Genomic DNA, 15236 nt, shown 5'->3' with positions numbered 1-15236 from the left:
ATTCAAAGACCTTATAGACCACGGTCTCGAGGTCTAGGTCGATGACATGTTAGTGAAAAGCACATCCATGGGCGAGCATGTGGGAACCCTATCAGAGACATTAACAATCCTAAGAGCTCACAGCAAGAAACTGAATCCAAAAAAGTGTACTTTTAGGGTGCAAGCCGACAGGTTCTTAGGCTTTATGATTTTGAAAAGAGGAATAGAGGTAAACCCAAAGAAAATTTAAGCAATCTTGGAAATGTCCCCTCCGCAGACAATAAAAGATATACAACATCTCATGGGAAGAGTAGTAGTAGTACTGAATAGATTTATCTTGAGAATGGTAGAAAAATGCCTCCTATTCTTCAAAGCTTTAAGAGCCTCCTCCTCATGGAAAAAAGAGTGTCAAGTAGCCTTCGAGGAATTGAAGCTATACATCACCTCCCCTCCACTGTTGAAATCGTCTCAGCTAGGAGAAATATTCTATCTCTACTTGGCTACCTCAGAAGAGATAGTTGCAGCAGTACTAGTTAAGTCAAAGGGGGTCCACCAATTCCCAATATACTACATCAGCAAGGTACTCTAAAATGACGAACTAAGGTGATCAAAAATATAAAAATGTATCCATGCTTTGATTTTTACAGCTCACAAATTACGACCATACTTCCAAGCCCACCCAATTATGGTGGTCACCAATCAGCCTATGAACCAAAATAAAGTGATAAGTGTTAGCTAATTTCATAGTGGAGTGTTCCTTTGAAAGAATTCCAACACCGCAAGTAATGTAGGCTACGATTCGACATACTGGATAATATATGTCCTGTAAAAATTATACGCTATATGAACCTTGATGAATGTTAACAACTTGATCTGTTACATTTTGTGACAAAACATGACATGCTAATGATTCAGTGAGTTATATTTTATGATGAGGCAACATGTATTCCACATTTTATACTAAAATTGCTCTTTCATTTGTTGAACATTGTTTAATAGCTAACCCCTTCCCAGAAAGTGCACATGCAACTGACAATCCAAAAAGTTAGCTAGTTTACGCTGATGGCTCTACAGCCAAAATAGGATCAAAGGCAAGTGCACTCATAATCGGCCCCAATGGCAATAAGTGACAGTACGGATTGTCATTTGGGTTTCAAACATAAGAAAACATCGCTGAGTATGAAGTCTTGGTATCAAGATTGTAGTTAGCACACCAACTAGGAGCAAAAGATCAAATTGTCCACACAGATTCGCAATTGGTGGAAAAGTAGATGAATGGTGAATACAATGTAAAAGAAGTAGTGCTAAAAGAATATCATACAATGGTGACTCAGCTGCTCGCAGGATTTAAAAAAGCTCAAATTAAACAGCTCTCGAGAAATGACAACACACGCGCTAACGCTTAGTTAAAATTAACATCCTCTGTCATTATCGAACAAAGAGGAAAAATCCTACTCAAGTATAGGGAAACCTCGAGCTATCACACACTCCAAGTACTCTGCATGGCTCGGAAGGTGAACAAGACAGCCGAGACAGGAAAGAGCTTACAAAGTTACAATGCATGGTTGTAAAAAAGGGGTTTTCGCATTCTCTGTTGCGATGCTTATCGCCATATGAAGTTGAATACATTATGAGAGAGATTTACGAAAGAAATTTTAGCGAACACTTAGGGGGCAGATTACTCGCACAAAAAATCTTTAGACAAGAGTACTACTGGCCTATAATCTTGGAAGACACCCATCAGTTGGTTCGCACATGTGATTCCTGCCAAAGAAACGTTAAAATCCAGTGACAGCAAGCGGAGCCCCTTCAAGTCATGTCAAACCCTTGGCCATTTGCAACTTGGGGGTTGACATCCTCGGTCTGCTTCCTACAGCCACAGCCCAAAGAAATTCATCAAATGGATCGTAGATGAAGCTTTGACAATCATCACTGAAAAATAGATGGAGTCTTTCCTATGAAAATCGATTGTCTGCAGATTTAGGATACCTCACATAATTATTACAGACAACGACACGTAATTTCAGAGAAAATTCAAGCAATTCTGCATTAACCTCCAGATAGATTTAGCTTTATGTTCAATAAAAACGCCATAGACCACTGGGTAGATGGAAACAATGAATAAGAAAATCCTAATGGCCCTCAAGAAAAAAAGTTGACAAAGCTAAGGACACTTGGTTGGAAGAACTACCAGGAATTTTATGGGCCCTGCGAACTACACCCCACACTGCGATAAAAGAAACAACTTTCTCTCTTGTCTACAATGTGGAAGCTGTAATCCTTGCAGAAATTGGTTTGAGGTCGTACAAAACACAACACTTCATTGAGGATGCTAATTAAGAGGCTCTCAAGCTCAAACTCGATCTAATTGACGAACTCAGAGAAACAACTGACGTTAGAAATGCAAGGCGCGGCCAACATGTAGCTTACTATTATAATTCCAAAGTTAGAAATAGACAGTTCCAAGTGGACGATCTTGTCTTAAAAAATATTACGGCTAGTCTACCCGCTTCTCAACGAGGAAAAACGGCTCTGAATTGGGAAGGGCCATACAAAGTGATGGAAAAAATAGGTTATGGAGCATATAAGCTAACGAGAATGAAGGGCACAGTTGTACCGCGAACTTGGAATGCTGAACATCTAAAAATATATTATGTATAACTCCTTATCCAATGAATGAACAATTTTCCCAAACAAAATTCGTGTCATATTAAGGCTCACAAGCGAAGAGCCGTAGCCTCTAACACAGTTAGTGAGAGCAAAGCTTCCAGCTATCGTATTAAGGTTAGCAGACAAAAAGCCACAACCTCTAGCAGAGTCAGCGACAGTAAAGCTCCCAACTATCATATTAAAGCTCGCAGGCGAAGAGCCACAGCCTCCAATGCAGTTAGCAAGAGCAAAGCTCCCAACTGTCATATTAAGGCTCGTATGCAAAGAATCACAGTCTCTAACGTAGTTATCGAGAATAAAGCTCCCAGCTATTATATTAAGGCTCACTGGCGAAGAGCCGCAGCCTCCAATACAGTTAGCGAGAGCAAAGCTCCTAGTTGTTATACTAAAGCTCGCAGGCGAAGAGTCACAGCTTCCGACACAGTTAGCGAGAGCAAAGCTCCCAACTGTTATATTAAGGCTTACAGGCGAAGAGTTACAGCTTCAAATACAGTTAGCGAGAGCAAAGCTCCTAACTGCCATATTAAGGCTCGCAAGCATAGACTCGCAGCCTATAACACAGTTAACGAGAGCAAAAACTCCCATCTATCATATTACGGCTCGCAGATTTAGACACCGTAACCTACGAAACTTGTTTAAATTTTTCTTAAGTTAAAATTCACTCAAGATCAGGGAAAGAGAAGTTATCATAGCATTAAAACTCAAAATTTCCACACCCTTCATTCATTAAAAAGTAAAAATACAAAGTTACAAAACAATAGACACCTAAGTCTCAGTTTGGTCGTATCACAATAGACACCACACCTCATTCTCCCTCTCTTCACACTTCTCCCCTCCTATGTCACCTCTTTCCTTTCCTTCAACAACATTAATATTGTTAGCAGCGGGAGTATCAGCAGTATCACCGCCAACAGGGACAATGGTTGGATCAAGGCTACCCTCAAGGTAAAAATCCTCTGATTTTTTCCATTTAGATAGGAACTCCTCCCAAGTAGCTCCTGAAAGGCAGTAGACATCAAAGCCAAGCTGATCCATTTCTACCTCAAGGAGAGCATCAAAGCCCACCTTGTGAACATCAAAGGGCCCAACAACAACTTGAGTGTACAGAAAGATGTTAGACTTGATCTAGACAGTGATAACGCTCAACATCTTTAAAGTTTTCTTATTTAATCCCTCAAAAGCTTTATTTTTATTATGCTTCAACACCGCAATTGCATCCTCGTGATCTGCACTAATTCGGCTGACAACTACTTTAAGCTTTTTGACGACCTTTTTCAACGTAGTACGCAAAGCTGTAACCTCACTGGATAGTTTATCATTTTTCACCTACTCAACCCTAAAACTTACAGTGAGTTCCTCATTTTTCTTGTAGAGCACCTTATTCTCAGACCTTATTCCTAGCTACCCCTCATCAGAGACCTTAAGCTTCACTTCAAGCTCCCTTTGAGTGGCCTCCATCCTGTCAATTCTCTCCTTAAGACTTAAATTGATCATGGAGGCCTTAGCGAGGAAAGCCTGCAATGAGGAGTTAAACCTTAACAATTTAGATTCATGAAAGCTCCAATACAACTCACCAATGTACAACTTCCTCTGTGCAGTCCTAGACACTGAAGCTATCCATTTTCCTACGATATCTTGCAACTCATCGCAACTTAGTTTCTTGTGGCTTAGAACCGATTCACCACTATTCCCAATGGGTAGCTCCCCAAGAGGAGGCACAGTAAAAGGAGGGGCGCTAGGAGGAGAAAAATTACTACGAGTAGGAACAAGAGAACTTTCGCGAGCCGCAGTTTGTGAGTTCGCAGAAGGCGAAGCAGTGATCATTATAGCGAAGGTCCTAACGTGGTCTACCCTCTTTTTACGACGAAGCTCTAACCTACCATTATTAGTATCCTCTTCACTGCTAATCACCACGTTAACAGCACTCGTACCAGTTCTAGGCCTCTTGCGTTGGGCTCTCAAAACAACTCGCAGATCCATCACCTCAGTAGTTTCCATAGCCTCGTTAACTTCTAGCGAGATGCTAGTTGTATCTTCAGAATCACTCTTCGAGCTGTAAATTGATCCTGCATCATCAACAACCCTAACATTAGTAGGAGCAAATAGTAGATTAAAGGAAGGATTGTTTCTTGTGTGCGGCAAACCTTATATTGTCCAAGAACGAGTGTTTATCCTACAATAAGTGTAGTAAAAATTTATAAGTTCCTCCTTCAAACTTGTCAAAATTTGGCCCAGATAATCATTATCATCATAGAACACATGCAGCCATGATCGCCCTTCAGAAACTGCACCTAACGCCACAGCAACTTATCTGTTATCACCTTGCCTGTACCCATTAGGGCTACGACCTTCCAAGTAGTATAGGAAGATGTTCCTTACAATTATAACATCCTCAATAATTAAGGAATTATCAACATAGAGCCTTCCCAACTAGGCTTTCCCTCTAACCGTCTTAACAGTTTGTTGGAAAAAACACATATCTGCACTAAAGGTAGACCACTCTGTAGGAAATCCAAACCCATCTATGAACCTATATTTCACATTTATATACTTATTCTGATTTAACCGAAGGTTTGAGCATCGTTCACAATTATACTTGGGCCTTTCCCGTGATGAGAGAAATAATGAAACCCCACTGTATTTTCCCAATTTTGAACCTTTAGCTAATATAGGTTCTGGAAGACTGCGAGCTCTGGTGCTTCGTTGTAGAGATAGAAATCGAGGAAATAGGTCATTGCAATCCACCATAAAAACCCACAGAGCTGACCAAGGGCAATTTGGTAATCATCGAGAAGATGGCAGAAGAAGGGGTTCAAAGGCAAATGAAATCCAGCCTTCAATGCATGGAAGGCGTGTAGGAAACTACCATCTCTATTGTCGCTGAGCCAATGCAGACCCTCAAAAATGGAGAATTCGTAGGCAAAGTTGGGAATTTAGATTCCCAACGAGCGAAGAGCTAAAAGCATTTCGTTGGGCTTCGTAGAACAGAGACAAAATTGGCTTGAACGAGAGTACTGAAAGCACGTTCCCACGGTGGACAACGCGAATCTATTTGGCCATGAGCCCCTTTCATCCTCGACATATTTTTGGCTATAAAGAAAAAAGGACAGGAAAAATTTAAAACCTAGAACGTAGAATTACTGAGGTTTACCTTGAAGAAAAGTGTAACACCCCATACCTGGCTTGGACGTGAAGCCGAATACCAAGATGCAACACCATCATCTCACGTAGATTTCATTGTATTTATTAGAGTTGAAATACATGCATTTTCGTTTTACTTTAATTATTCTATCATTTATGAGAATATCAAGTCATGCAAGCTTAGTTAGCATTTAATTATACTAACGTACGAAAAACAAACATAAAATGTACATATCTCAAACATTAGGACCACTTAGCAAAGTTTTCCAACAATGCTACATAGGTATCGATATCGCCTCTATGGTATCGATATTTCCTTTAAGTGGTATTGATACCACCTGGAAAATCGATATCAAACTAGCATTCTATTTCTCGCCAAATTTTACAACATAAAAAAATATCAGTACTTTTCGCAAGGTATCGATAATTACACCATGAGTATTAATACTCGGGCCAAGGTATCATACCAAATCTCTATTCTGACTTCCTACACATTTCGAAACACAAATGTATCGATTTTAAAACCCGATTATCAATACCTCTACTCTAAACCTCAAAAATGCAGCATACATAAACAATTAATCTATTCCAATTTAATTCTTAAACATCATACATAAATTAATTCGACAAATAATCATTCAATGGCCTAATTAATAGTTCAATATCGCAAAATCATGTTCGAGCGAGTAACGTCAATCTCTCATAATGTTCATGAACTCAAGCATAATAATAATATGTAATCCTTATAAATTGAACCCAAAGCCAACAAATTGTCTAGAAGTTAACATGGCTATATACAAGTCTACCATATTTCTTCATTCCCCAAAACGTAAATAAATGTAGAACACATATGAAATAACAAATAGACTTGCTTGGATCACCCTCGGAACCACACGTTCACACCGGGACACAACTAATCTGCAATGGTTTAAGAAGGGAGCAGGTGAGCTTAACAAGCTCAGTGAATGCCTAGAACAACTACCATGCAAATAGTTCATCAAGCATTAATGAAACAACCATATAGCATAACCTTAACAGTTCCAACTAGTGTCATAATATACTTACTTGTGCATTATTATTAGTTCTTTTACATGGTGAACATATTCACTTTTAAGCGTATAGCATATTTCACATATAGTCACCTAAGATACAAGCATATATCACCATACTCATATAATCTCATGACGCTTAAGCATATGTCATAATACTCGTAAAATCACATAACATTCAAGCATATACCACAATACTCTAAAACATCTTTATAGATAAATTGCATAATGGTCACATGTCCTTTAATCATAATACACACATATTCATAAGTTAAGATAATTTGCATAGCAACCACATACTCATTTAGACATATATCACATTACATATATATATTTTAAGATAGTTTGACACTAGAGCTATGAAACATAAAAGTGAGATCTATCATCACTCATCGGATACACGGATCTCCAACACACCAAACATAGACTCATAGAGTCAAACATATCCCAAAAGTGAAGCATAAAGCTAACACTCTCCTTGTTTCGCCTCACATGTCTCGTTGAATAGAGCTTAGCTCACATTCCCTCATCCCTCCAACATGTCCTAGGGCATCCACACCCAAAATCACTGTACATATGGGTGAGTACTCACAATCTTATGGCATGCAAACTATATCCAACGGTTTTAAAGTCACAAGACCAAATATCCTAAGTCAACACATATCACTTACCGATTATCCATGCACAATCACTATACATTTGCATCTTTAACAAAACACTGCCACTAACATTTAACATATATATAACATGTACATATTTGCACTTTCACAATAGTTATCATAACCACATATCACATGTTATAGCATCTAATCTCAATTCACATATTCACAAACACATAAGCACTTTATTCATAAGATAACATAGGTATGAGAAAGCTTACACTCAGAATTTAGATTAGGGGTTTAGGCTACTATTAAATTTCCAAATAATGCATTGAATCATGTCCACAAGTAATTATTCCAAACACTAACCAATTACGCTTTCATCGAAAAGCCAAAAGCTCAAACTAACTTTTCCTTGCCTTTATCTCTACTCGTAGAAAGTTCTACCAAATCCAAAACTTCAACACAACAAATTCACACAACAATACATCCAAAAATCAGTCATGGACTCATTACAAGCATACCAAACATAAGCCTAAACTAAGTTCTCATGTAACTGAAACTTTTAACATGATAAACTTTAAATCCGAATATCTCGGTCTATACTTAGTGTTTTTGCCTAAAACCAATTACGTTCATCTTATAACTCACCTAAGACTAATTCCCAACCTTTAAACTACAATAAAATACTCAATTCATAGTATCGACTTTTTTGACATGTTTTATGACTATTTTTCGAAAATTCATTAAAACCTAAAAAATCTTTAACGAAACTTCAAAGGAAGTTTAGAAACTTTCTAATCGTGTTAAAATGAGTTAAAAAATACTTTGAAACCATATTTTTATCCATAAACCCGAAATTCACCTTTAAAGACTCGTTTTTTGGTTTTTATTTAAAACATGCGTTTTAATGGCTACAAATTCAGTTTAAGGGACTAAATATCATTTAAAACTCATAGAAAGTCGAATGGTTACCTTCGATGGAAGAAAAACGAGCTTTAACGCAAATCTGGAAAACTCATATTTTGGAGAAGATGAAATTTTTGAGTGTTTTCTTAGTTTCAATGAAGATTTAGGAATTTGAGATCAAAAGATGATGGAAATCAATAGGGATTAGGAATTTGAGATCAAAAGCGATTTAGAGAGTTGGGAGAGTAAAAGAGACGACACAACTAGTAAAAAAGAAAGAAAGAATGTGAACATGCTAAAGATGGGGTTTTTTAGGTTGATTTTGAAATTCTAGTCTAATTGCTTTATAAAAACTCCCAGTTTTGACTATTTTACAATTCAATCCTATTTCCAAAATCAAGGATATTTAAAACTCATTTTCAAATATTGACTTGATTTTATGAAAACCATTGTTGAAAACATTATCGATTACCAAACTTATGAAATTTCGAGTTCATATAGGCCAAAATTCCTAAAATATCCCTAAAACTTCTAAACATTATTTTGGGGTGTGACAAAAAGCTTCAACCGATTCCATTCACGAAGATACTAAGAACATAAGTTTTAGGGTTTTACAATACCTTCCTTTTTAAAAAAGTTTTTCCTCTACTTTCTGACGGTTCAAACAACTGAGGAGAATCAACGATCCAGATGCGAACTAAGAAAACGGTTCAATTCTCAACGGTTAGATATAGGCACCAAAAACCCACTCGATACCAGCAAGTGAACGTGACAAAGCAACCATTATGTATCATAGCTCGCAGCGCACCCAGCAAGTTGCATTTGAGTTTGACACGATGGACCTAAGGAGCGCCACTTTATAATACCCCTTAGGCCCACTAGGGGGACTAGATTGTTATACATCAATAGCCACTGACTCAATCCCTAAAAAGGATCTAGGTTTCCGACTGCGACCCAGATAGATCCCACTTGAAGACTAAGTGTAAAGCGAATCACGAGAGGACAGCGAGGCAGGTTCGCAAGGAGAGCTCACGGACAGGGCTTGCAAAAAGGGGTCTGCGAGCACATGTTGCAGATCAAGCTCGCAGGAACCCAGGGAAGGCCATGGCCTTAGCTCGCATGCACCCAAGGAGAGCGCAGAAAGGACCACATGCCCCGCAAATCACCCTGACACGTGTCCAATAGATACGAAGCCCGCTTTGGATATTAGTCCCAGAAACAGAAAGAACCGCGTGCCCCGTAGACACGTGCCCAATAGGCCTAGAGTTCGCAGAGAATGTCAGTACTAAGGACAGAGAATGTCAGTACCAGAGGCAATAGAATCAAAACAAAGTAGTGTGAGCCTGTTGTGAGCTATAATAATACTTGTAACCGGATGTATAAATACCTCAACATTCCTATCAACAAGATATGAGAAATATTACTCAACAATATATATCTATAAATTGGTGAAGATGTCCCTCGCACCATTCTTAACTTCACCTATTGCCATTGTGTCTCACAAATGCGCGTAGACACTTTTAGGTGCTTTTGTAGGATGCAGGCTCGCAAAAAGAATTAAAAATGCACCTTTTGGGGCGTCGTGACTCGTGATCACTAGGATGGCTCTGAATCATCCTAATCTATAAAAACAAACAATTAATTATAATTTTGATTTTTGAACATCATATTCCTTTCGAGTTTGTCTGTTTCCTTCCATATCAACAAATTTTTGTGTGTTATAGCTATACCCACGATCCTTTTATCTGTCAACACACCTCTTTGAAAATTACATTTATATCCACAAATTTTCAACGATATCGACCCATTAATATAGACAGTGGTCAAAATATAGAACCATATTTCTAGTGCTAGTAAATTTGGTTCCTACGTTAGGTTTTTTCTCGTTTTTAAACCCAACCCGCAACATCAATATTCAATTAGGTTTCAGTTTCGCTGAGAATCTATCAACATACCAACTGTTGTAAATGTTTAAAAGCCTGTGAATTAGATTATTACAACTATTTATTTTATATTTTAAATATAGTTATAGGTAAAAGAAATGAAAATGAAATTACTCTTTTTATGAGACAAGTTTTGAAAATATAAAAATTTAATATCTCATAAATAAATTTTAATTTTACATATAAAAAGGTGCATTATTATTTAAAGGAATGAAAGGACATAAAGACGTAAATACAATATTAAAAGATTTTAGTGAGTTATGTCGACATTCCAAGGCTGACCATCTCAAAATGCCTACTTACTTTGGTCGTTTGGTTTAAAGGATGACAACATCATGTCTACAGCTTCACTCTACTCGATTCCATCGTCCTGCTCTACACTCTGTCCATCTTTACAATTCTTTACTCTTTTTTATTTTATTTCTTCATAAATCCTTTTTTTCTCTGCAATTCCCTAAATCTTCTCTCTTACATCTACTTTAATTAACCATCTACTTAATTTTAGTGTAACAAGTTATATGTATTTTAGTTGGTAAATTAATTAAAATAAATAAATATATTATTGTGTTAACATTTTTATATCTATTTTATAATTTATTTTCGATGTTACTCTTAAGATTCAAAATTACATTACGTCTTAAAATATAATGTATATTATCATTACACAAAACAATTGTTGATTTTATATGATATTTTAAAAAATTTATTTTTATAAAGAAATTATTTTCTTTTCCATAAAAAGAAAACTAACTCCAACCTAAATTCATCAAAAAAAAAAAACAATTTACATCAATTTTTCTGTCAAATGCGGTTGATTTAGTGTGGAGTAATCCTATTGTCATAATTTAAGTATGACTCACCTGCATGCTTTAATAATAATAATAATAATAATAATAATAATAATAAATCTATTTTAATAGATAAAATTATCAAATAGCTGCAATCACTTTATAATTTATATACACGAAAGATATAATACATATTCCTACTTAATCTTAATGTCCTGTAAGATTGAAGCATTTAAAATTTAGTATTTGGAATTCAAATTCTCTCTAATTTTATGTTAATTTAAGTGGATAATTTTCGTGTGCTCAATCAAAATATATATATTCATTGTATTAATATGAATGTATCAATTAACTTCAAAAAGCATATACATGATTATGTAGCATACACATACTTAATTATACATAATAAAAAAACACTAAACAATAAAATTTGGATCCCGAAATCATAAAGAGATTGTGTTCTAATATTTTTATGTGCGATTACTATTGTATTTTATGCCTTATATATAAAAATTAAAAAAGTAAAAAATTAGACAGATATTCAACTTGTGGTTCTCACTAAAATTCCATTTCATAATCATCCTAATAGACATCTAACCAAATAAAGTAATCAATCAAACCTAAGAAGAGCAGAACAAGAAGCGCTAATTTTCAAGTCAATATCAATGAATGGTTTGGACAAAACATTACTTTATTATTATTATTATTATTATTATTATTATTATTATTTTCTATGTGTCCCTACACCTCCGTACTTCAGGTCTCAAATTCATCCTTGTAATCATCAAACTATAGAAGTATAGACACATATATATATATTAAATTAGTATTACATATGTATTTGCATATTTTTTATATTGTAAATATTATGTAATTTCATATTTTTTTACATAAAATAAATAATTAGAAGATTTAAATTTATATGTATAATTTATATAAACAATCATTGAAAGATCATGAAATATAATAGTTGAATGGTTGAAATAATAATCATATATAAAAATATTTTAATTTTAGACTGTGTTAGTGGATATCTCTCCCCTCCCCCTCTCTTTCTCTCTATAGATATATAACAATTTGATGTTTGTGGGTTTCCTCAGGGCATCAGCATCTAGCCCATGTTGACGCTACCATCTATAAATTATTGAGTGGTTTTGCCTCGCAACTTTAGATTCTCTTGTAATAGCCATCAGGTTTTGTGCTTAGCAAATTCCCCAGCATTCCATATAAAAATCATCTCAGCTTTCTCTGGCTCTTGTCCCTCTCTCTCTCTCTCTCTCTCTCTCTCTCTCTCTCTCATATTAGCTCCGCCTGGCCTAGGCGCCATTCTCATCATGGCTCATTTTCAGCTTTGTTCATTAAAAATCTTGCAGATTTTTTCTCTTCTTCTCATCCTCCTTTACCCTGCAACAGTCTCTTGCGATTGTACTTGTGATAAGGAGGACATCCAACAAAATAAAGCCGAAGCACTCAGATATAAACTCGGTGCCATTGCTGCCATTCTTGTTGCCGGGGCTATTGGAGTTAGCCTCCCATTGTTGGGGACACGAATCCCTGCGTTAAGGCCCGAAAATGACATATTCTTCATGATCAAGGCTTTTGCTGCCGGTGTTATCCTTGCAACAGGGTTCGTTCACATCCTCCCGGATGCTTTTGAAAGCCTAACTTCACCATGCCTTAAAGAAAGTAGTCCATGGGGGAAATTCCCTTTCTCTGGTTTCATTGCCATGATGTCAGCGATAGGGACGTTAATGATCGATGCATTTGCGACAGGGTATTATGAGAGACAACATCTAAGTAAGCATAAGCATGTTAATGCTGCAGATGAAGAACATGCAGGTCATGTACATGTTCATACACATGCCACACACGGTCATGCTCATGGCTCTGCTTCCCCATCTCAGGAGTTGGTTTTACCAGGGCTTATCCGTCAACGTATCATATCCCAAGTAAACTTAATTAAACCGTTTAATATCATCATACCCATTTCTTCATTCACAAGTGGTTTGGGATAGAATTGGTTATATATATATACTAATTTTCAGGTGTTGGAGGTGGGAATTGTGGTTCATTCCGTGGTGATTGGGATATCTTTAGGTGCTTCTCAAAGTCCTGACACAATAAGGCCACTGGTAGCAGCCTTGTCTTTCCATCAGTTTTTTGAAGGAATGGGTCTTGGTGGTTGCATATCTCAGGTATTAATTCTAACTTCCAGGACTAGAATGGATGTTTCATTTATCGTGTGTGTATATAATTGATAACTAAAAGTTTTTATTTATTTGGTGGTGATGGAAATGGAAATGATTTTTATGTATTTGGTGGTGATGGAAATGGAAATGAAGGCACAATTCAAGTCGGTATCGGTGGCAATCATGGGAACCTTTTTCTCCTTGACAACCCCTCTGGGGATCGCAATAGGTATAGGAATTTCAAGTTTCTACAGGGACAACTCCCCAACAGGTCTTATAGTGGACGGAGTTTTCAATTCAGCTTCAGCTGGGATATTGATATACATGGCTCTTGTTGACCTGCTTGCTGCGGATTTCATGAACCCAAGGTTGCAATCCAATGTTAGGCTTCAAATTGGAGTTAATCTTTCCCTTCTCCTCGGGACTGCTTGCATGTCTGTTTTGGCCAAATGGGCTTAAATTTTGCTTACCCAGCCTCAGTTTTTAATTAATACAGACTCTTTCCTTTTTGCTTTTCTTTGGATTTATTTCCCCTTCTAACCCTTCTTGTCTTTCTCATAAATTATAAATGCGTTGAAATGACAAATAAGAAGAATCCAAATAGAAGTATACTAAATAAATTTCAAAAACTAAAATAAATTATCTCCATGTTTTGGACTTTGGAGAATATAATAGTCCTACCATGATTCATTTGTTTTCCATTACTCCATGGACTATAGGCTTTACTTTTAAATTATGAACTAACAAAAGTTGTCCTTTTCATACAAAACATTCTTTGTGTTGCAACTTCTTATTAGTTTAACCTAGGTAATCGATGGATCATATTTGCGTATACATGCAAGCATTGAGGACAAAACAATAAAGGGATAATAAATGGCATGTATATATTTTCAAGAATAATCAATTTGAATTTTTCAATAATTTATTAAATATGATGAAATTATAACACTTAAGCATAAATACAAAACATAGTTTCCCTTATCTTTGTAGAATCTTCAAATGAATGAGCTCATCTTTGGATGATATCACAATTAGGGGATAAAGTAACAAACATTATTATGTTTCCTTTTCTAACCTAACTCAAGAACACTTGTAAAGATGAACTTGTTTCATCAAAAGATACCTTAGAAGTAACAACAAGATAGTTGAGATTAGTAAAGAGAATGATGGTTTTCCTGCTCTATTCTTTCGAATGCCAACTCACAAGTAGTAATCTTGTCTCTTGCCATGAGCTAAGTGCCAAATGGTGTGGTTTAACGTTGTTGAAGACTATTTTGTTCCTTTGAATCCATACACACCAAAGGATAAAAGCCGACCTTTTAGTAATATAGAGGCTTGAAATGTTAGTGCAATGTGAGTTGGTAAAATTAGAGCTTCACCCACTGATGTGTTGGATCTAGTGCCTTAAGTGTAGTATATTCATTTTGGATATTTGTATTTTTAGAACAAATTAGTTTAATAAAATATCCATTGATTACATTAATATTCTTCATAGATTTGTCCTCAAAGGTTTTGCACATAAAGAAAAATGGAAGCAAATATTGACTCATTGGTTATCTAACGTTTAACTAATACTAAGCGGTATTATGTGGTCGAATCGTAATATGAAAAGACAACTTGTATTAGTAGATAAACCTAAACATGTCCTTAGTCTAATCAAAAATGAGCAAACCAATTAAAAAACTAATATGTCATCTATCAAGTCCGTATGGGGAGATGCTTTGTCTTGAGCATTAAAGTGAGTGACTTCCAGAAGATAGAGACATAGATGTGACTGACAGTACATCAAACAAGTCCCAAGTAGAACAGATCCTAGATCTATTTATGGAGATATTCACTTGTGACGCTTATAGTGTGACACACTTTAATCCTGAGTGGATGATAGGCTATGTATGGGTGACTCGTATACTTTAATGTAAGTAAAAACTTGAGTTCAAATAGATAAGGAATCAAAAGCTGGTGCGTT

The 15236-nt window shown here is 36.1% G+C and overlaps 1 protein-coding gene across 1 annotated transcript; it reads left to right on the top strand.

Moving 5' to 3' along the window:
- Nucleotides 1–12181: 12181 nt before the first annotated feature.
- LOC107921252 (zinc transporter 1) lies at nucleotides 12182–13785 on the top strand. The gene is made up of 3 exons (XM_016851129.2): nucleotides 12182–13030; nucleotides 13127–13276; nucleotides 13424–13785. The coding sequence occupies exons 1-3, from the start codon at nucleotides 12416–12418 to the stop codon at nucleotides 13727–13729; spliced, it is 1071 nt and encodes a 356-aa protein (XP_016706618.2). The 5' UTR covers nucleotides 12182–12415; the 3' UTR covers nucleotides 13730–13785.
- Nucleotides 13786–15236: the final 1451 nt, after the last annotated feature.

This window comes from Gossypium hirsutum, chromosome D01 (assembly GCF_007990345.1).
Source record: "Gossypium hirsutum isolate 1008001.06 chromosome D01, Gossypium_hirsutum_v2.1, whole genome shotgun sequence".
In the NCBI taxonomy this organism is placed as follows: domain Eukaryota; kingdom Viridiplantae; phylum Streptophyta; class Magnoliopsida; order Malvales; family Malvaceae; genus Gossypium; species Gossypium hirsutum.
Note: the sequence above shows the minus strand (reverse complement) of the source record. Positions and strands in the feature narration are given on the sequence as shown.